At 36.5% G+C, this 22,853-nt stretch overlaps 1 protein-coding gene and 1 non-coding gene across 2 annotated transcripts in view; both read left to right on the top strand.

Moving 5' to 3' along the window:
- Positions 1-22,853, top strand: part of WNK3 (WNK lysine deficient protein kinase 3) — a 176,801-nt gene that overhangs the window by 54,009 nt on the left and 99,939 nt on the right. The window contains exons 3-6 of the mRNA XM_066249044.1: positions 15,336-15,508; positions 17,073-17,293; positions 18,003-18,160; positions 19,743-19,831. Of these exons, the coding sequence (XP_066105141.1) occupies positions 15,336-15,508; positions 17,073-17,293; positions 18,003-18,160; positions 19,743-19,831 (641 nt within the window). The remainder of the gene's footprint in view (positions 1-15,335; positions 15,509-17,072; positions 17,294-18,002; positions 18,161-19,742; positions 19,832-22,853) is intronic.
- On the top strand, positions 7,158-7,230 carry LOC136318065 (small nucleolar RNA ZL2). The gene has a single exon (XR_010728026.1). It is a non-coding gene; the product is annotated as a small nucleolar RNA ZL2 (small nucleolar RNA).

Below are 22,853 nucleotides of genomic sequence, written 5' to 3'. Positions count from 1 at the left end.
CCATTGCTCCGTTGCTCGGCAACTGAGCTATTTTAGCACCTGAGGTGGAGGCCATGGAGCCATCCTCAGTGCCTAGGGCCAGCTTGCTCCAACTAAGCCATGGCTGTAGGAGGTGAAGAGAGAGATAGAAAGGGAGAAGGGAGAGAGAGAAGGGGAAGGGACAGATAAAGTTGGGGAGAGAAGCAAATGGTCACTTCTCCTTGTGTGCCCTGACCAGGAATTGAATCCAAGACACCCACATGCCAGGACGATGCTCTACCACTGAGCCTACTGACGAGGGCCCAATTTCATTTTTTTTTTAAGATTCCACATATAAATATAATACAGTATTTGTATCTCAAAAGAATATCTACACCTCTATGTTTATTGCAGCATTATTCATAATAGCTAAGGTATGGAAACTACTTAAGTGTCCATCAACAGATTAATGGATAGAGATGTCACACACACACACACACACACACACACACAAACTGTGGATTATTATTCAGCTATGAGAAAGAAGGAAATCCTGCCATTTGTGACAATATAGATAGATCTTGAAGACATGCTAAGTGAGGTATTTAGACAAAGACAAATACTGTGTGAGTTCCTTAACTCTTTATTTTTTATTCTTTATTTTTAGATTTTATGTATTGTTTTTTAGAGAGGGTGGGAGGAGCAGGAAGCATCAACTCCCATATGTGCCTTGTCCAGGCAAGCCTGAAGTTTCGAACCAACAACCTCAGCATTCAAGGTCGATGCTTTATCGACTGCATCACCACAGGACAGGCTATTTATTTACTTTTTATAAATATGGGAAAGGCTTATATGTCATTTCTTTTCCCAAGACTACTACTTTGTCATTTGAGATAGTTTAATTTCTTCAGTTTTTTTGCAATTAAGCTGTACAATTACTTATCAGGTGACAGTGGGGTGTTTTGTTTTTAAATTAGAAATTAAATTTAGTGGAGTGACATTGGTCAATAAGAATATAGGTCCCTGGCCAGTTGACTCGATGGATAGAGTGTCGGCCCAGTATGGACATCTCGGGTTCAATTCTGGTCGGGGCACACAAGAGAAGCAACTATCTGCTTCTCTTTCCTTTCTCTTCCTCTTCTCATCCTGCAGCCAGTGGCTTGATTGGCTCAAGCATTGGCTTCCAGGTGCTAAAAATAGCTTGAGTGATTCCAGCATTGGCCCCGGACAGGTTGCTGGATGGATCCTGGTCGAGGCATATATGGGAGTCTGTCTCACTATCTCCCCTCCTCTTACTTAAAAAAAAAAAAAGAATGCATAGGTTTCAGGTAAATGTCTCTATAGCATTGGAACTGTTGATTGCACTGTGTGCCCGTCACCCAAAGTCAAGTCATTTTCTATCACTGTATCTTAAATCTTTTTAAAATAGCTTCTTATTGTGTCAAATATACATGACATAAAATTTACCATTTTAACTCGTTTATGCCTCATGTCCCATTATTGGAACAATAGTGACGTGAGAGTTATTTATATCCTTCTGCTCAAGGTCATCATGGAGGTCTGATTTTCACACGTGTCTACCTCCTGAGTGTACATGCTATCATGTGGTGCATGGAGTTAGTCACTGGTGCAGATACTGGCATGCTGTGAGCTTGTCAAAAAGTGATGTAAATTTTTGGGACATTTTTAAAGAACTGAATTTCAAAATTTTCCACCTCTGTCAGAAATGTGTTAACCATTTTAAGAGTACACTTTAGTGGCATTAAGTATGTACATTCACATTGTTGTGCAACCGTAACAACCATCCATCTCCAGAACTTTCTCATCATCCTAAATGGAAGCTGTACCTGTTAAATAACAATTCTCTATTCCTCACTCTCCCCAGCCTCTGGTAACCACTATTCTACTTTATGTCTCTATGAATTCTAGGTATTCCTTTTTAAAAAAATTCTAGGTATTTTATATATTTTAATTTTAGATATTTAATTCTAAGTAATTCTAGGTATTTCGATATTTGTTCTTTTATGTCTGGGTTATTTCATTTAGCAAAATATTTTCAGGATTCATTCATGGATTCATCCATGTTGTACCATGTACCAGAATCCCATTCCTTTTTAAGGCTGAACAATATTCCATTGTATATATATACCACATTTGTTTTATATATCCACCGAGGGATATAAGTATTATTTTCACTTTTTGATTATTGTGAATAATGTTGCTATGAATATTGGTGCACAAAATTCAAGTCTCTTAATTCTTTTTGATATATATAATACTTAGAAGTGGAATTATATGTAAATTCTGTGTTTAATTTTTTTAGGAACTGCCATACTGGTTTCCACAGTGGCTACATTATTTTACATTCCCACCAGTGAGGTACAAGGGTTCCAATTTCTCCACACCTTTACCAACACTTGTTATTTTGTTTTGTTTCTTTAGCAACCATCCTAAGTGGTATAGGGTGGTATCTCATTCTGGTTTCAATTTGTATTTACCTAATGCCTAGTGATGCTGAACTTCTCTTCATGTGTTTATTGGCCATTTGTATTTCTTCTGTTGAGAAATACCTATTCAAGTCCTTTGCCAATTGTTGAATTGAGTTTTGTTGTTGTTGTTGAGTATATGTAATGATTCTTTATATATTCTCAGTATTAATTCCTCATAAGATATGAATTGCAATTATATGTTCCCATTCTGTGGATTGCTTTCTCACTTTCTTAATGGTGCCTTTGATGCATAAAAGGTTTTAATTTTGATTATGTCCAATTTACCTATTTTTTCTTTACCTGTGTACTTTTGGTATCATATCAAAAAAATCATTGCCAACCCCAGTGTCATGAAGCTTTATATTTTCTCCTAAAAGTTTAATAATGTTAGCACTTATATTTAGATATTTGATGCATTTTAAGTTAATTTTTGTGTATGGTATAAGGTAAGAGTCCAAATTCATCTTTTTGCATGTGAATACTTAGTTTTCCCCACCATCCTCTCCCATTGAATGATCTTGATAGCCTTGTCAAAAATAATTTATTTAACAGTATAGGCAAAGGTTTATTTTAGTCTCTATAGTCTATTTCATTGATATTTATGTCTGTCTTTATGACAATACCGCACTGTTTTGATTACTGTAGCTTTGTAGTAAGTTTTAAAATCAGGAACTCAAACTTTGTTCTTTTTCAAGATTGTTTTAGGTATTTGATATTCCTTGAGAATTTTAGTATTTTTTTCTTTGTGAGAAAAATGTTATTAGGATTTTGATAAGGATTGCACTGAATCTGAAGATCTTTTTTGGCATTGTCATCTTAACACATTAAGCCTTACAATCCATAAATACAGGATCTGTTTCCATTTATTTATGTCTTCTTTAATTTTAGCCATGTTTTATAATTTTCAGTGTTACAACTCTGTCTCCTAAATTAAGTTTATTCTTTTTGATGCTATAGTAAATGGAATTGTTTTCTTAATTTTCTTTTTAGATTATTTCAGTGTATAAATACATAACTGATTATTAAGTGTTGAATGTTAATTTTGTCTGCTAAATCTGTCCTCTTCTGAAAGAAAGGCACCTAAATTTTCCTACTATAACTATGTATTTATTTTCCTCAAATCTACTAGAGGTTCTGAATTTAAATTACTAGGAAAAATATTTTTGGTGCCTACAGTTCTTTGCTGCCTACAGTTGGTGCCTACAGTTTTCTGCAACTTTATTGAATTATTTTATTAGTGTTTGAATTTGAATGTCAGGAAAATGAAGCTAACCACCAATAAAAAGGAAAAATATGATACAATTCTAAGTTAACAGGAAAAAGGAAACAACAAAGAACCTAAAATAAAATGGAAGGAGTAAAATTAAATATATCATTTACTATATCAAATATGAGCATATCACATTTGCTTGTTAAAAGATTAAAAAGCAAAACCCACTTCAAACATTGATAAAGAAAGGCTAAGATAAAGGTACAGGCAAGCAAAGAGCAAGAAGGAATGGCAATATTAATATCTATCGAAGAAGGAAGAAAATAAAGGTAAAAACATTATACGGATATTATAAAGTTATTTACTTCACAGATTAAGAATTTTAGCAAAGAAACATAGGCACCAAAAATATTTTTGCTAGTAATTTGAATTCAGAACCTCTAGTAGATTTGAGGAAAATAGATAAATACATAGTTATAGTAGGAAATTTTAGGTGCGTTTCTTTCAGAAGAGGACAGATTTAGCAGACAAAATGTGCATAAATACAGAGGAATTGGATAATATAATCCACAAATTCCTATATATATATGTATATATAAGACCTCATATCTTTCAAATAAGAAACATACATTTTTATAGTCTACAAGTCACTAAAAATGTTGGTTGAATATATGGCCCAAAGAAAACCTTCAGTTAGAGAAATTTTTATTTTATATTCTGCATTTCTCAATAAAGTTGGAAATAAATAATGAAACAAATGGTCAAAATATTCTTAACTAATTGGAGGTCAGAAAGCATACTCCTAGATAAATTTTGGATCAGAGAAAAAAGTCAAAACTAAAATTATAGACTACCTAGAAAGCTGTGAAAAAGAGAAGACATTACAGCAAAACTCACGGGTCATTGTAAAAGCTATACCCAAAAGCAAATGTATCGCCTGACCAGGTGGTGGCGCAGTTGATAGCGCAGCGGACTGGGATGCGGAAGACCCAGGTTCGATACCCTGAGGTTGCCAGCTTGAGCGTGGGCTCATCTGGTTTGAGCAAAGCTCACCAGCTTGGACCCAAGGTCACTGGCTCGAGCAAGGGGTCACTCGGTCTGCTGTAGCCCCACGGTCAAGGCACATATGAAAAACCAATCAATGAACAACTAAGGTGTCGCAATGAAAAACTAATGATTGATGCTTTCATCTCTCTCCATTCCTGTCTGTCCATCTATCCCTCTCTCTAACTCTCTTTCTGTCTCTGTAAAAAAAATTAAAGTAAAGCAAATGTATCTTCTAAAATGTCTTCAATATTAATTAATAGCGACTAAAAGGAATTTAGTACTTACTTTATGACACTAGGGAAATAACAGAAAAAGAAAACAAAATAAAGGAAATTAATAAAGATAACTGAAATTAATAAATTGTAAACATGAAAATAGAATAATTCTACTCTTCCTGGTTTTTTGTAAAATGATTAATGAACCTGGTGAAGAAAAATAAGAGAGCTAAAAATGAGAGAAGAAGTGAGAAATGAAGCATAGCTAGGCTCTGGGAAAGAATTATAAGAGAATACGATATGCAGCTTTGACAACATACATTTCCCAGCATTTTGGGCATGAAATATTTCAATTATAGAGCAAGCTGAAAGATTTGTTGAGAACATCCTTAATACCAACCATCTAGATTTTACCTTAAACATTGATAACAGATTTTAAATATTAAGTAATGGATTAATTCTAAACAGAAGATAAATCGAAAATGTATCAAGTAATGGATTAACCCTAAACAAAAGAATAATCCAAAATGGACCCAAGAAAAAGAAAAGTTGAGTAGGCCATTTATTATAAAAGATATAGGCCCTGGCCGGTTGGCTCAGCGGTAGAGCGTCGGCCTAGCGTGCGGAGGACCCGGGTTCGATTCCCGGCCAGGGCACATAGGAGAAGCGCCCGTTTGCTTCTCCACCCCTCCGCCGCGCTTTCCTCTCTGTCTCTCTCTTCCCCTCCCGCAGCCAAGGCTCCATTGGAGCAAAGATGGCCCGGGCGCTGGGCATGGCTCTGTGGCCTCTGCCTCAGGCGCTAGAGTGGCTCTGGTCGCAATATGGCGACGCCCAGGATGGGCAGAGCATCGCCCCCTGGGGGGCAGAGCACCGCCCCTGGTGGGCGTGCCGGGTGGATCCCGGTCGGGCGCATGCGGGAGTCTGTCTGACTGTCTCTCCCTGTTTCCAGCTTCAGAAAAATGAAAAAAAAAAAAAGATATAGTAAGGTGATTTAAGTTTTTTTCTCTTGATCTCAAAACAGTGAGGCATCCAAAGATATGCAGTACAGCATTGTTTATAACAGAGAAAACATGTATCAACCTACAGTCCATCTTAGGTGAAGGGACAGTTTGTGGTAGAACTATATAACGAGATACTGTATAATATTGTTGACATAAATAAACTAGAACTATACATATAATAGAGAAGTATTAAAATATAAGATTGAACAAAATAATTTTCAAAAGAACACATACAATTAAGGAGAGATAACTAGGGTCTTCAACTATATCTGTTCTTCAACTATATCTGTAATGTCTTGTTAATATGGAAGAAAATTTGTCAAAATGTCAAAACTCAACAAAGTCATTAGTACATTATTCTTTGTGCCTGAATAATAATAATAATAATTATTATTATTATTATTATTAGCGAGAGGGAGAGAAAGAGAGAGGGAAGGAAGGAGATTGCAATCCCTCTGCTGCCTCAGAACCAGCCTGGGTACCACCCTGGGAACCTCGGTGCTCACAGGGTCCTCTGGCTTTCTTTATATTATCAGGGATATTCATATGAGAGCATCAACTCGTAGTTATGGCACTTTAGTTGTACATTGATTGCTTCTTTATGTGCTTTGACTGGGCGGCTCCAGCCAAGCCAGTGACCCCTTGCTCTAGCCAGCAACCTTGAACTCATTACCAGCAACCTTGGGTTTCAAGCCAGCAACCATGGGGTCATATCTATGATCCCACTCTCAAGCCGGTGACCCCATACTCAAGCTGGATGAGCCTAAACTGGTTTTGAACCTGGGTCTTCAGTGTCCCAGGTCAATGTTTATTCATCCGTGCCACCACCTTGTCAGGTGAAGCGACTATAATCTTAACACCAAAACTTTATATCATATAAAATCTCACATAAATGTAGATATTAAAATCCTTAGTAAATTATTAGTAAATAGAATTTACCAGTGCCCGGGCCATCCTTGCTCCAGTGGAGCCTTGGCTGCGGGAAGGGAAGAGAGAGACAGAGAGGAAGGAGGGAGGGTGGGGGGTGGAGAAGCAAATGGGCGCTTCTCCTGTGTGCCCTGGCTGGGAATCGAACCCGGGTCCCCCGCACACCAGGCCGACGCTCTACTGCTGAGCCAACCGGCCAGGGCTGATCCCCTAATTTTTATGAGCAGTGTATTTTCGAAAACTAACAATACTTAGTAAATATTTTAAGCTATGAGATAATAGAACTATTTTTATTAAAATACAATAAAAAGCTCAAGTGATGGAGCAATGACCAGGGAGGATTGTGACCGAATTGGGATGTATTCGTACTGTCTGATGGGGCCTGCCCAGCCAGCTCCAGGAACTTACCCTGGTGGATCCTCCTGCTCAGCACTCCTCTTTCTTTCCACCAGCTGAGTTCATGCCTATCCTTGGCACAAACCTGAACCCTGAGTTCATCTCTGTCTGCAACAATGCCACCTGGGCCATTGGTGAGATCTGCATGCAGATGGGTGAGTGCCCTGCAGATGAGGAGGCCCTGACCTTCCCCATTGGCCTGTTTCCGGCCTGGGGACAGGAGCCTGGCTCTGGGTGATAGGTCCTCTCAAGAGGGTGCTGGTACTCGTTGAGGAAGGCTGCCATGGGCCAGGGGCAAGAGGACACCTCTGAGCCCTGGCTGGATAACTCAGTTGGTTAGAACATTGTTCTGAAGTGCAGAGGTTGCTGGTTCTGTCCCCAGTCAGGGCACATACAGGAACAGATTAATGTTCCTGCCTCTCCCTTTCTCTCTCTAAAATCAATAAAATAAAAGCATATATATAAAAAAATACAATAAAAAGCAGTGATGATTATTATCACATTTATTTTTTCAGTCACCATTATTGTTATGGATGTTTTTGCAAAGTCAGTAAATAAGAAATTTAACAGTACAAACATTGATAAAGGTAACTATCTCCCTGCTGATAATAAAATATAATTACAGAAAAATATTAGTTTCTAATAGCTCTTCTCTAGAAGACCTTTGGGGAGGAAGTTAGAAGATATATAGGATGACAATGGGACCTAAGCCATCTTCTCTTTTTTTTTTTGTATTTTTCTGAAGTTGGAAACGGGGAGGCAGTCAGACAGACTCCCGCATGTGCCCGACCAGGATCCACCCGGCACGCCCACCAGGGGGTGATGCTCTGCCCATCTGGGGCGTCGCTCTGTTGCAACCAGAGCCGTTCTAGTGCCTGAAGCAGAGGCCAAGGAGCCATCCTTAGCCCCCGGGCCAACTTTCGCTCCAGTGGAGCCTTGGCTGCGGGAGGGGAAGAGAAAGAGACAGAGACAGAGATTCTCTAATTTTTTGAGAGAAGCGATTGCCCCAAGACAGCAGAGCAAGAATTAAGCCAGAGCCCTTCCACGTGATACCAAAAACAGATAAAGATATTAGAAAATAATACATAATGAAATTACACATCAATATCCCTTATAAACATAGATTTAAAAAATGTTCAACATAACATTAGCATATCAAATTCAACAATAAAGAGAAAGGATAACACATGATGATTGCGTAGGGCTTTCCCAGGAATGCAAGGATTGTTCAACATTTGAAAATCAATATAATTTGACATATTAACAGACTACAGAAATAAAAATATGATCATTTTAATAGTTGCAGAAGAAACATTTGAAGAAATTCAGTATCCATTTATGATAATAACTCATCAAATTTGCAATAGAAGGGAACCACCTTAAACTGATAAAATTGTGTGTGTGTGTGTGTGTGTGTTTAAAGACTTTATTCATTTTAGAGAGGGGAGAGAGAGAAAGGGGTGGAGCAGAAACCATCAACTCCCTTATGTGCCTTGACCAGGCAAGCCCAAGTTTTCAAGACAGTGACATCAGTGTTCCAGGTCAACACTTTATCCACTGCACCACCACAGGTCAGGCATGTGGGGTTTTTTTTGAAACCTAACAACTAACATCATGCTAAATGGTGAAAGACTGATTTTTCTGTAACAAGACAAGAATATCTGCTCTTACTACTTCCAGTGTGGTGCTCTGTATATCATGCTGGAAGTTCTAGCCGGTGAAATAAGGCATAAAAAAGAAATAAAATGAATGTGGATCAGAAAGGAAGGAATAAAACTGTCTTTACTTATAAATAACATAATTATCTACATAGAAAATCCCAAGGAATCTTAAAAACAACTTCTAGTATTAATAGTTTAACAAAGTTGCAGGATACAGGGTTATACAAAAACCAATTAGATCTCCATACACTAGCAATGAATAATTGGAAATTGCAATATTTAAAGAGTACCAACTATAATAGCACCAAAAATAAAATGCTTAAATATAAATACAACAAAGCATGTGTAGAATATGATGTGTTCAACACTAAAAAAAAAACTAATAAAATATCAAAAAAGACATATTAATGGAGTGGTTGGTTGGAAGACTCAATGTTGTTAAAATATGAATTATTTCCATAGGACCTAGAAATTCAAAACAATTGCGCCAAAATCCTAGCAGGAAATTTTGTAGATGCTGACAAGCTGATTCTAAAATTAATATTGAAAAGTAAAGAACTAGAATATCTAAAACAATTTTGATGAAGAACATGGTTGAAGAATCCATGTTAACTGAGTTCTAGACTAACTTTAAATGTACAGTGATTAGAACCTGTATGGCATAGGCAAAATGATTAGGCACTCAGATCAATGGAACAGAATAGAGTTCAGAAGTAGATCCACCTTGACCAGATGGTGGCGCAGTGGATAGAGTATTGGCCTGGGATGCTAAGGACCAGAGTTCAAAACCCTGAGGTTGCCAGCTTAAGTGCAGGCTCATCCGGCTTGAGCATAGGCTCACCAGCTTGAGCTCAGGGTTTCTGGCTTGAGTGTGGAATCATAGACATGGGCCCATGTTCACAAGTTTGAACCCAGAGGTCGCTGGCTTGAGCAAAGGGTCACTGGCTCTGCTGGAGCCTCCACGTCAAGGCACATAGGAGAAAGCAATCAGTGAACAACTAAAGTGCCATAACTATAAGTTGATGCTTCTCATCTCTCTCCCTTCCTGTCTTTCTGTCCCTGTCTGTCCCTCTCTGTCTTTCACGCAAATATGTGTGTGTGTGCGTGTGTGTGTGCATATAAATATTTTGTGTGTATATATAATTTATATATATTACATATACATTACATTTTATATATATAAAATCAGAGTTTTCCAGAGTTTAAGGGTAAGGAGAGGGTTTGACTATGAATGGATGGTAAAACTATATTTTAATTGTAGCAATGGTTATATAACTTTATGAATTTGTTAAAATTCTTGGTTAAAATTTTAAAATAAATTAAAATTAAATATGTGTCTCAGGAAAAAAGAAGTTGAGGGAATATCAGCTCTGTCTTCTTCCCCTGTCTAAACAAAAAAATCTGAAACTCTGGACAAATGGAAAGATATACAGTATTTATGTTCTTAGATAGCTTTTAGATGCCACTTTTCTCAAAATTAATGTATATTTTATATAATTCCAATTAAGAGCACAAGAGATTATCTTTTATTTTAATTGGAAAAATGACCTTAATGTTTGTATAGAATATAAATAAATGAAAATAGCCAAAAAATAGTGAAGAATAGGAAATTGGTTTGCCTTACCAATTAAACATACCGTAAGCCACTGGAATAGACAGATTAGTAGAAGGAAGCAAAACCCAATATAGGCAGAAACTTAATATATAACAAATATGTTCTTTAAATCAGTGAGAAAAGAATAGTTTAATTGGTGCTAGCACAACTGATTAACCATGTAGGTGAAAATACTGAATGTACAGAAATGAACAGTGTCTGGAATATAATCAACTTTATGATTGACATTTTGGTTGTTTCTAACTTTTCACAATTAATAAGATATGCTGCGCTGAATACATATTTCCTTATATATATATGTAAAGGAGTAATATGAAAAAAGTAACTAAAAATGAAATTGTCAGAGTTCTGATATGCTGCTTTATAAGGGTTATTATGAAGTCTTAACAAAAATACTCTTCAAACAGAAGTGTTTTTCTTCTATCACATTGACATTTCTTCTACTTTCTTGAGTTTCATAAAAATATATTCTATCAAGGTACATATCTTATCTTTACACCTGAAACCTTTATGATCCTATGGACCAATGTCTCCCCATTAAATTTATAAATAAATAAATAAATAAATAAATAAATAAATAAATAAATAAAGACTTCCTTCTTTTATATGGCCGTGTAGTATTCCATTGTGTAAATGTATCACAGCTTTTTTTTTTTTTTTTTTTTTTTATTGCTTAGAGACAGAAACAGAGACAGAGAGGGAGGAGAGAGAGGGAAAAGCAACGACTGGTAGATGCTTCACTTTGGGTTTTTTTTTCCCTTTTTAGTATTTCTCTGAAGCCGGAAACGGGGAGAGACAGTCAGACAGACTCCCGCATGCGCCCGACCGGGATCCACCCGGCACGCCCACCAGGGGGCGACGCTCTGCCCCTCTGGGGCATCGCTTCTGTTTCTACCAGAGCCACTCTAGCGCCTGGGGCAGAGGCCAAGGAGCCATCCCCAGCGCATGGGCCATCTTTGCTCCAATGGAGCCTCGCTGCGGGAGAGGAAGAGAGAGACAGAGAGGAAGGAGGGGGGGAGGGGGGGAGAAGCAGATGGGCGCTTCTCCTGTGTGCCCTGGCCGGGAATCAAACCCGGGACTTCAGCACGCCAGGCGGACGCTCTACCACTGAGCCAACCAGCCAGGGCCGCTTCACTTTGTTTTATTCATTGCTTCTTGTATGTGCCTTGACCAGGTGGCTCAAGCCAGTGACCTTGGGATCCTATTGGTGATCCCACGCCCAAGCTGGGGAGTCCATGCTCAATCTGGCACCCTCAGGATTTCAAACCGGGTACCTCAGCATTCCGAGTCAATGCTCTATCCACTGCATCACTTCTGGTCAGACCTTTTTGTTTTTTAGGAATTAATTTTTTTAATTGATTTTCTCAAGAGAGGAAGGGAAAGAGAAACAGAGACAGGAACATCAGTGTGTTTCTTGCATGTGCCCTGACCAGGGACCAAACCAGCAACCTCTGTGCTTTAGTACATTGCTCTAACCAACCAGTCTGTGCAGCTGGGGCTGTTCCACAGCTTTTTATCAACTCATCTACTGATGGACACTTGGGCTGTTTCCAGATCTTGGCTGTTGTAAGTAATGCTGCAATGAACATAGGAGTGCACATACTCTTTCTAAGTAAGTGTTTTGGGACTTAGGGACTTGAACATACAATATGGCATACAGAGATGTGCTGTAGAATTGGGCACCTGAAACCTGTATAATTATGTTAACCAGTGTCACCCTAATAAATTCAATTTAAATAATGAGGAAACCACAAACACTCAAAATAAAAGGTATTTTGTTTGAACCACTTTTATATGTCCATCACTACTATGGATTTTTAAAAATATATTTTATTTGTCATTTTGGCAGAATTTAGGAAAGGAGGGAAATTAATACATTGTTAACCATCTTGAAATAGAAATTATACCTAAATTTTTAACTAGCATACTTGATTATTTCTCTGTTGGCATCATAACTTAAAATAGTTTCTTTGCCCTGGCCGGATAGCTCAGTTGATTAGAGCATCATTCTGAAGCTCAGAGGTTGCCAGTTTGATCCCTGGTCAGGGAACTTACAGGAACAGACAAATGTTCCTCTCTCTCCTTGGCTCTCCCCCTTCTTCTCTCTGAAATCAATAAAACAAGCGTTAAAAAAAAATAATTCTTTCATCACTCCCTTCTCTCCTGCTTTCCTTTGCAGAAAAAAGAATTTTTTTTATTCTTCCTTGTCTATTATATTTTAATGAAGTAATCTGGAATTTCAATTCCAGATTATTTTTTTAAAATTTTATTTAGAAAATTAAATTTAACAAGGTGACATAAGAGTACATAGGTTTCAGGTAAACATTTCTATAGCATTTAGACTGTTATTTAGTCATGTGCTCATCACACCAAGCCAAATCATTTTCTGTCACTATATTTGTCCCTCTTTACACCCTTACCCCCACTCGCTCCTCTACCCCTCCCGCCCTCCCCCTGGTCACCACTTCACTTTTATCTATGTCCATAAGTCTCAGCTTTATATTTCACCTATGTGTGAGATCATATAGTTCTTAGCTTTTTCTGATTTACTTGTTTCACTCAGTATAATATTTTTAAGGTCCATCCATGTTGTCATAAATGTCACTATGTCATCACTTCTTATGGCTGAGTAGTATGCAACTGTGTATATGTACCACATCTTCTTTATCCAATCCTCTATCAAAAGACATTTTGTTTATTTCCATGTCTTGGCCACCGTGAATAATGCTGCGATGAACATGGGGGTGCATGTGTCTTTATGTACCAATGTTTTTGAGCAGATTATTCTTTCTGTATTATGTATCTTCTATTTTAATTAGTTTATAAATTCAAATTTACCAACCATATAAGCCCTGATTACTTAAGCTAAATTCTTAAGTAAGCATTATTGGAAATGTCTTACCATTTAAAAAAAATGTTTTATTGAAGTTATTGGGGTGACATTGGTTAATAAAATTATATAGGTTTCAGGGGTACAATTCTGTAGGAAATGTGTTATTATTTATTATATGCCACAACCTTCTTTTCAGGCAACTTTATTTGGCCACTTTTTTTTAAGCAAGCGAGACAGACAGAAAAGGGGAGAGATCAGAAGCATCTCATAGTTGCTTCACTTTAGTTGTTCATTGATTGCTTCTCATATATGAATTGACAGTGGGGTGGGGGTGCTCCCATGAAGCCAATGACCCCTTGTTCAAACCAGCTACACTGAGCTCAAGCCAGTGACCATGGGATAATGTCTGTGATCCCACACCCAGGCCAGTGAACCTGTGCTGAAGCCAGATAAGCCCGCATTCAAGTCAGCGACTTTGGGGTTTTGAACCTGGGTCCTCAGTGTCTCAGATCAATGCTCTGTCCACTGTGCCACCACAAGTTAGGCTATTTGACCACATTTTAATTGAAATTTACTGAGTACTATTTTCCGAAAATGTTTGTGGTATGGCATATATTCTGTGTCCTTGTTTTCATGGAAATGTGTATATTTTTTCATTATAAACTTGTTAGCTTGTATGGGTTCAGAATTTTAGGGCCATTGCCCTCCCTTGGAATTCTGTAAACTTGGCTCTTTTGACTTCTGGCATTTAGTATAGCAGAATAGAGATCCAAAGCCTGTTTGAAGGTTTTTCATTAGTTGGCGACTTTATATTTCTGTCTGGAAATATGTTGGTAATTCATATATTTGACCAGAGTAAATATCCAGGGGTCTGACATTTGGTTATTCCTGTCCTGACACCTTGGATTCTATAGATGTGGAAACTCATTAATTTCTTAAGGAAACTTTCCTATTGTTTGTTTTTGATTATTACTTTTTTCATTTTTAGATATTGTTTTTCTTTTCCAGTAAAGGAAATTTTATTTATTTTTCTAGTTAATTTTTTTCATTTATTGATTTTGAGAGAGAGAGAGAAAGATATATATATATAAAGGGGTAGAGAGAGAGAGAAATATCAGTTTGTTTTTCCACTCATTTGTGCTTTCATTGGTTGATTCTTGTATACTCCCTGACAAGGGTTCTAACCCGTAATGTTGGCATATCGGGATGATGGTCTGACCAACTGAGCTTCCTGGCCAGAGCTAATTTTTCAGTTTTATTGATATATAATTGACATATAACAATGTATAAGTTTAAGATGTATAACATAAAGACTTGTTAAATGTATAGGTTGCAAATTGATTACCACAAAAAGTTAACTCCCTGGTTATGTTTTCAAGGTATTGGTTTATTATGCAAGTGGGTTTATAACATAGTCATGAAATGTAGCAACTGCTGCATTGCTATATGGGAGGAGTCATAATAACTAACAAAGGATATCAGTGATTATATAGGTCCTGAGAAAAGAATTGGCAGGCAAAAATAAATAAATATATGAATAAATATAGCCCAACCAGGTGGTGGTGCAGTGGATAGAGCAGCGGCCTAGGATGCTGAGAACCCGGATTTGAAACCCCAAGGTCACTGGTTTAAGCACAGGATCTTGGTTTGAATGTGGGATCATGGGCACGACCCCATGGTCAATGGCTTGAGGCCAAAGGTTGTTGGCTTGAAGCCCAAGGTCTTTGGCTTGAGTGAAGGGCCACTGGCTCGGCTAGAGCCCCCTGGTCAAGGCACATGTGAGAAAGCAATCAATGAACAACTAAGGTGCCGCATCTATAAGCTGATGCTTCTCATCTTCCTTCCTATCTGTCTGTTCCTATCTGCTCCTCACCAAAAATAAAATAAAATAAATATAATAAAGTAACACACTCATCTGAGTGGTATTAGAAATGTACATGAGAATTTATACGCTTTAATTTGGAACTTGTTCCTCCATTTCAGGACCGGAAATTAACCAAAGCTGAGCAGCAAAGGTTCAAGGAAGAAGCAGAGATGTTAAAGGGTCTCCAACATCCCAATATAGTTCGATTTTATGATTCCTGGGAGTCTGTATTAAAAGGAAAGAAATGCATTGTATTAGTGACCGAACTTATGACATCAGGGACATTAAAGACGTAAGTTGACCCTGATAGTACTAATGAAGTTATTTTTGGAAATAATTTTCAGGAGTCATAAAAGTTGCTTATAAAATAATACTATTTGATCGAAGAATTTGCAGAATCTGAATCTAGTGACTATATTTTAGGGCAGGTTGGAAAATTAGAATGTTAATGAAGTTTGTTAAAAAATACAATATTGAAATATTTTTGTGGGTTATGATAGGATTTTAGAATTAGAAATCATTATGGAGATAGTATAATGTCGTTTTGTAAAAGAGCCTGAAAAGTTGAGGGTGTGGCCAGGTTCACATACCTAGTAAGCTATATTGTGTAATTATAGCCTATTGTTTTGTTTCTGACTAGATTTTCTTTTGGTGTTATAATAACTTATTTATAACTATTAAAAAAAAGTTCTTTTTCAGCCTGACCTGTGGTGGCACAGTGGATAAAGTGTCAACCTGGAATGCTGAGGTTGCTGGTTTGAAGCCCCAGGCTTGTCCAATCAAGGCACATATAAGAAGAAACTACTACGAGTTGATGCTTCCCCCTCCTCCCCCCACCTTTCTCTCTTCTACCTAAAAATTAATAAATAAAAAATTTTAACTTTATTTTATTATTATTATTATTATTATTATTTTTAGGTGAGAGGAGGGGAGATAGTGAGGTAGTGAGGTAGATTCCTCCCTGACTGGATCCATCTGGCAAACCTACCTGGGGATAATGCTCAAGTACTGAGCTATTTTTAGTGCCTGAGGATGACCATGCTATGCCTCAGCACCTGAGGCCACGCTCAAACCAATCAAGCCACTGGCTGCAGAAGGGGAAAAGGGAGAGAAGGGGAAGAGGGAGGAAGGGAGAAGCAGATAGTCACTTCTCCTGTGTGCCCCGAGTGGAATTGAACCCAGGACATCCATATACTGGGCTGATTGTCTATCCACTGAGCCACTGGCCAGGGCCAATAAAATCTTTTAAAAACTATTTTCCATTGATTTGATGGGGGGGGGAGCAGGAAGAGAGGGAGAGAGAAGAAACATCAATTCATTGCTCCACTTAGTTGTGCACTCATTGGTTGCTTCTCATACTTGCCCTGACTGGGATTGAACCTGTGACCTCAGCCTGTAGGGACAACACTCTATCCACTGAGCAGCCCACCCAGGACACTTATTTGTAACTGTTAAATGTGAGGTATACAGTTTTTTCCATTTTCTAGCATTATTGCACTAAAATTTTACATAGTTAAATCATTTGGTGCCTTTATATAAAGCAGCTAATAGGAAGTAAAGAAGGACTTTCTTTTTAAAATTGTGTCATTTTACAAAAGTCCACTTTGATTTGGAATGATTCTTGTTTTAAATTAAAAATGCTAAATTTGGTAGGATGTCTCCTTCAAGAATGAGGCCTTAGATTTTAAATCTTCATAAAATTTTCTTACCAAAACTGACAATACAAAACAACTTACTTATGGCAATCATAGTACGGCACATACAGTATCTGTTAGCTTAAATAATTTACCCTAATAATGCTTATACAGTAAGTTAGGTGTGTTTATTAACATTTGGTCTTTTGTTTCTTTATGTAGGTACTTAAAACGATTTAAAGTCATGAAACCAAAGGTCCTAAGGAGCTGGTGCAGGCAAATTTTAAAGGGGTTGCAGTTCTTACACACTAGAACTCCTCCTATTATTCACCGAGATCTGAAGTGTGACAACATTTTCATCACGGGACCTACTGGATCTGTGAAGATTGGCGATCTAGGCCTAGCCACCTTAATGCGCACATCATTTGCTAAGAGTGTCATTGGTGATTAACATTTTATAGTTTATTGGTTGGGTAAAGAGAGTTATTAATTGTTTATGTCTAGAACAGGGAGCAGCAAACTACAGCCCATGGACAAAATCTGGCCCTGCTGCCTGATTTTGTAAATAAAACTTTGTTATTGGAACAAAGCTATACCCATTTGTTTATGTATTGTCTATATCTGCTTTTGTACTATAGTTGCAGGGTTGAATAGTTGTTTCAGAGACCATATGGATGGCAGAGCCTGGAATATTTACCACCTGGCCCTTTACAGACAAGTTTGCTGACTCCTGGCCTAGAATGTGAATTTGCTTTGAAATATCTATTATATATTACTTTATTTTGGAGACATTTAAGTATATTTCTACTGTGGGATATTTAAGATCATTGAAAGTTTCTGAGGATTTAATGAAGAGAACTTACTAATTATGAAAATTTTCGATAACTAGAAAGAAGGATAGAAATAAAAACAAATTTTAGTGATCATTACCTAATCATGAGAATTACAGGTTTTAACTAATCAGTTTAGAAAGTTAAAGAAATTCTTTAAGTGCTTTATATAGATATAGCAAGTATTCAACAACTTTTATATTTATCAATTTCTTTTAGGGAGCAGAAATTAACTCTGGTAATCCTTATGGCAAAGGGAAAGTAATATTGGTTAATACATTTTTCTTTTTAATAAAAATATGGTTGTGGTGTTATTTTGTAGGGACTCCCGAATTTATGGCCCCAGAGATGTATGAAGAGCACTATGATGAATCTGTAGATGTCTATGCTTTTGGAATGTGTATGCTGGAAATGGCGACTTCGGAGTACCCTTATTCTGAGTGCCAAAATGCAGCCCAAATATACCGCAAAGTAACTAGTGTAGGTATAACTTTATTCTTTTTACTTGAGAAACTGCCATATTTTACATTGAAGTTGGTTTAAGTCAACTGAGTAAAATCTAACTTCGGTTTAGTTCTGTATAACAGTGAGAAATTAAACAAACATAATTGTAATGAAACAAGCTTTAGATTTATGCTATCTACCTGTACTCTATTGGGGTCATATAAATGCTCTGTATTAGTATCTTTGGGAAAACATAGATATATCATCTATGTCCATTTGTTTGTAAAGAATTTTTAGATGTCTATTAGATCTTATTTTCTGAAGCTGAATAATAAAGATTGGCTAAATGGTTTTAAAGGTTTCTTTTAGTATAAAAGCCTGATTATGAAAGGGCATTCAAAATATAATTGAACAGGTACAGTATTTGATTCTTGCTATGAATAATTGTTTTTAGAAATTGCAAGAAATACAAAGATGAATAAGTATTTGCTACCCACAAAGAGCTTAGATATTTAGTAGAACAGTAATATAAATTCACAAATAGATAGAAAAATAAGAGGATGGGAATATTGTAAGGGATATAAAGGAGGTAGAAGCAAAGTGTTAGGATTGTTCAAAAGAGGTCTACTTCCAATTGGGTGGCTCAAGATAGGCCAGGAAAGAGATTGTTAGAGTGTATCAGGTAACTAATGCTAATAGGTATTGTTTTTAAATGTATGCTGTAAGCCACATGCTTTTGTGTTTATATCCCTACAAGATGGTGCTATCTTCAATTTATAAAAGATGAAAGTGAGGATCAGAGGTTGTGACTTCCCCAAGTTCACACAACTGTTACTAATGGTAGATTTTGACCCTAGGTCTGACTTCAGAGGTTTGTGTAGGGAGACAATAAGAAATAAGGCCAAAATATGGGACATTCATTTAGTTTCTCAAACAAATCAATTTGCTTGTTTATTGCTTCTAGCCATTCTAGAAGACTTTGAAATAATGCTGACTTGGAATGTTTGCAATAGAGAAGCCCTTCTTAGGAGTTTTCAAAACTGCTGTTTTTTAATAACATTGATTTATTTTTTCCTGTTGCAAAGAATACTTGTTTATTATATTTTGCTAATTGGGGTTATTGTGTATGTAAATTTTGGGATCCTATTTTTTCCCTACCTAATGTTGCAGTATGGGAAGTCACCATATTATTAATTACTTTGAGGACATTTTAAATTTCTATGTAATATTAGCATATATAGGTATTACATAATGTAATGTTGACTCTGTTGATACAGGGTATTTATAATTTTTCACTCTTATTTGTGGAACTATAATAAAATCCTTGCCAAAAAGTTGTTAACTTACATTGTATGTATTTATTCATTTAAAGTTTGAATATGGTTTAGTAGTAAAAATCATTATTTTATTTTTTAAAAATTTATTGATTGATTTTAGAGAGAGAAAAAAGATGAGACACACACACACACACACACACACACACACACACACACAGAAACATCGATCTGTTCCTTATGTGCCCTGACCGGGGATCAAGTCATTATTTTAATAAATGCCATGTTGATTTGGGCTTTCAATTGCTTAATTTGTGACTAGAAACCATTTTTTCTTCTCCCAGGGCATAAAACCAGCCAGTTTCAATAAGGTCACTGATCCTGAAGTGAAAGAAATTATTGAAGGTTGTATTCGTCAAAACAAATCTGAAAGGTGGGTGCAAAAGTAGTAAAATGACGGAACTGATGGACGCCTTTTTCTGTTGCCATGAACCGGCTCATTTTCTGACCTTTGAATCATGCTTGGTATACCTTTTGAGTGGAAGCCAAACCATACTGTCTGTAGTAAAGTGTATCAGTGAATCTTGTTTGCCATTTGAGACTTTGCTATATCATCTGCTAAATTTCCCTAGGAGCAACATTTGGGTTGTGTGTGTGTGTTGTGACAAGCTTTCGTCACCTGGAGGCATCAGTTTAAGTCAGTGGACCCCCTCACCCAAGATTAACTTGCTTCTAACAATCAAGCAGAGAGCTTCTGCTTCAATGGTTGTTTATGATAGTTTAAAAAAGTTCAACCATCAACTCATCAGATTTTTTATTTGACCATATGTCCTTGTATTATAATGTTAAAGTTGATAGGGCTATTTTTTTTTCCAAGAATCAGTATTATTTGTATCACAATTTATGTTTATCTTGTGGACAACTCCCTTTAGTTTTAGCTTATATTTCCCTTTAATTTGAGCTTTGGACAGTTGCTCACTTGAATTGAAAGATTAGTCATTTGACTTATACCTCCTTATTAATTATTTATGTTTAATAAAGGTGACAGGTCCTTTATAGAAATTATTTCCACCATCATTTGATTAACTGTCACCTATTTTTATTATTTTTCTAAGTTTAGTGTTGCTTATCTGAGAATACATAAAGTCACTAAGGTAAGGCCTGTTTAATTATAGCTTTTTACAGAACATTCTTAGTGTTTGTCCCAACAGGCCATATAGCTAGGTATATATTTGTTTTCATTATAGTAAAATTTATATAACATAAGATTTACATTTTAGTCATTTTTATATATTACCATTCAATGGCATTAAGTATATTCACACTGTTGTACAACTGTCTCACTATTTCCAGAACTTTTTCATCATCCCAAACAGAAACTCTGTACCTAGTAAACGACTCATTCCCTCTGTCGCTCAACTCCTGGTAACCTCTATTCTACTCTGTCTCTATGAATTTGCTTATTCTAGGTACCTCATATAAATGGAATCATACAGTATTTCTCCATTTGTGTCTGGCTTGTTTCACTTAGCATAGTTTTCAAGGTTGATCCATGTTATTGTAGCATTGTATCAGAATTTCCTTCATTTTTAAGACTGAATAATATTCCATACATACAACCCTACCGTTTTGTTAATTCATTTATCTGTTGATGGACACGGGTTATTTTTACCTTTTGTCAATTATGAATAATGTTGCATGGAAATTGGTGTACAAATACTTGCTTGAATCCCTGCTTTCCATTCTTTTCAGTATGTGCCTAGGAGTGGAATTACTGGATCATATGATAATACTACATTTAATTTTTTGAAGAACCACCAAACTTTTTCCACAGTGGCTGCACCATTTTGCATTCCCTCCAGCAATGTAGGAAGGTTGCAATTTTTCAACATCCTCACCAACACTTGTTATTTCCTGGGGTGTTTGTTTGTTTGTTTGTTTGTTTAATTATTTGGCGATAGCCATCCTAATGGGTGTGGAAGTGATGTCTCATTGTGAGTTTGATTTTCATTTCTCTAATGAGTTGTGATGTTGAGTTTCTTTTCATGTGCTTATTGCCTATTTGCATATCTCTGGGAAAATGTCTCCAAGTCCATTGCTCTTTTTAAAACTGGGTTGTTTATTTTTGTTCTTTTTGAGTTGCAGGAGTTTAGGCATGCTTTTTCTAAGCAAGACTAAAAATAGTATGTTGAAGTAGCCATTTTAATGGATTCTAATTATTGTTTGTACAGCATTTTAATTATGATTTATTACCAAAGAACATTGGAATATTCAAAAGGATTCATGGCATATTAGTTTATTAGAAAGAGCACAGGCTTCAATGTGAAAATAAGATTCAAATCTGGACTTGCTTAGCCAAGTGTAATATTGAACAAGTTACTTAACTGTTGTTACTCAAAGCAGGTATTATTTTGATGATCAAAAAATAATGAATGCACATAAATATCTAACAATAATAAATATTTAATGAATTGTATCTTCTGCTGATATTGCTATAATTATTCCTTAGTAAAATACTTAGGCAGAATTTTCATTGGGAGGCAGAGGTCTTAACTTGGTTGTGCCTTCTTAAACACATCTCACCTTAATCTTAAAACTAATTAACCTAAGCAATTTATTCTTTTTATAACACTACCTTACTTAAGTATTTGTCTCTTGATTACTAAAAATGTAGAGTGTTTAAACTTTTAACTTACAGGATAATATGTTGTCAATGTGCTTTATCAGTTACAAATCACATAGGAGAGGCTTTCTACATACATATTATATTATATATATATTACATATATATCCTATATATTCTATATACATATTTTAGAATATATCAGGTTTAGTTCTCCCTAGCCTGTAATACAGATTAGATATTATATATCTGTTTTAGAAGTTGGTCAAAGGAAAGGAAATTTAACTGCTCTAGTTTGTAAAAGGATCTTATCAATGAACAACTAAGGTGCCACAACTATGAGTTGGTGCTTTTCGTGTCTCTCTCTTTCTATCTGTCTGTCTCTCTCTCTAAAAAAAATTATTGATTTTAGAGAGAGGGGAGAGAAAGAGAAGGGCAGGAGGGGAGGAGCGAAAAGCACCAACTTACAGTTGCTTCTCATATGTGCCTTGACTGGGCAAGCCTGGGGTCTCAAACTGGCACCCTCAGCATTCCAGGTTTATGCCTTATCCATTGCACCACCACAGGTCAGGCTGCCGTTTGTTTGTTTATTTATAATTTTTTTAGATTTTATTTATTCATTTTTATTAGAGAGGAGAGAGAGAGAGAGAGAGAAAGAGATAGAGAGAGAACAGGGGGGGGGGAGCAGGAAGCATCAACTCCCCCTATGTGCCTTGACCAGGCAAGCCCAGGGCTTTGAACTGGCGACCTCAGCATTCCAGGACAATGTCTTATCCACTGCGCCACCACAGGTCAGGCTTTTTTTTTAATAGCTTTTTTTTTTTTTTTTCAA

This window comes from Saccopteryx bilineata, chromosome X (genome assembly GCF_036850765.1).
Source record: "Saccopteryx bilineata isolate mSacBil1 chromosome X, mSacBil1_pri_phased_curated, whole genome shotgun sequence".
Classification (NCBI taxonomy): Eukaryota; Metazoa; Chordata; class Mammalia; order Chiroptera; family Emballonuridae; genus Saccopteryx; species Saccopteryx bilineata.
Note: the sequence above shows the minus strand (reverse complement) of the source record. Positions and strands in the feature narration are given on the sequence as shown.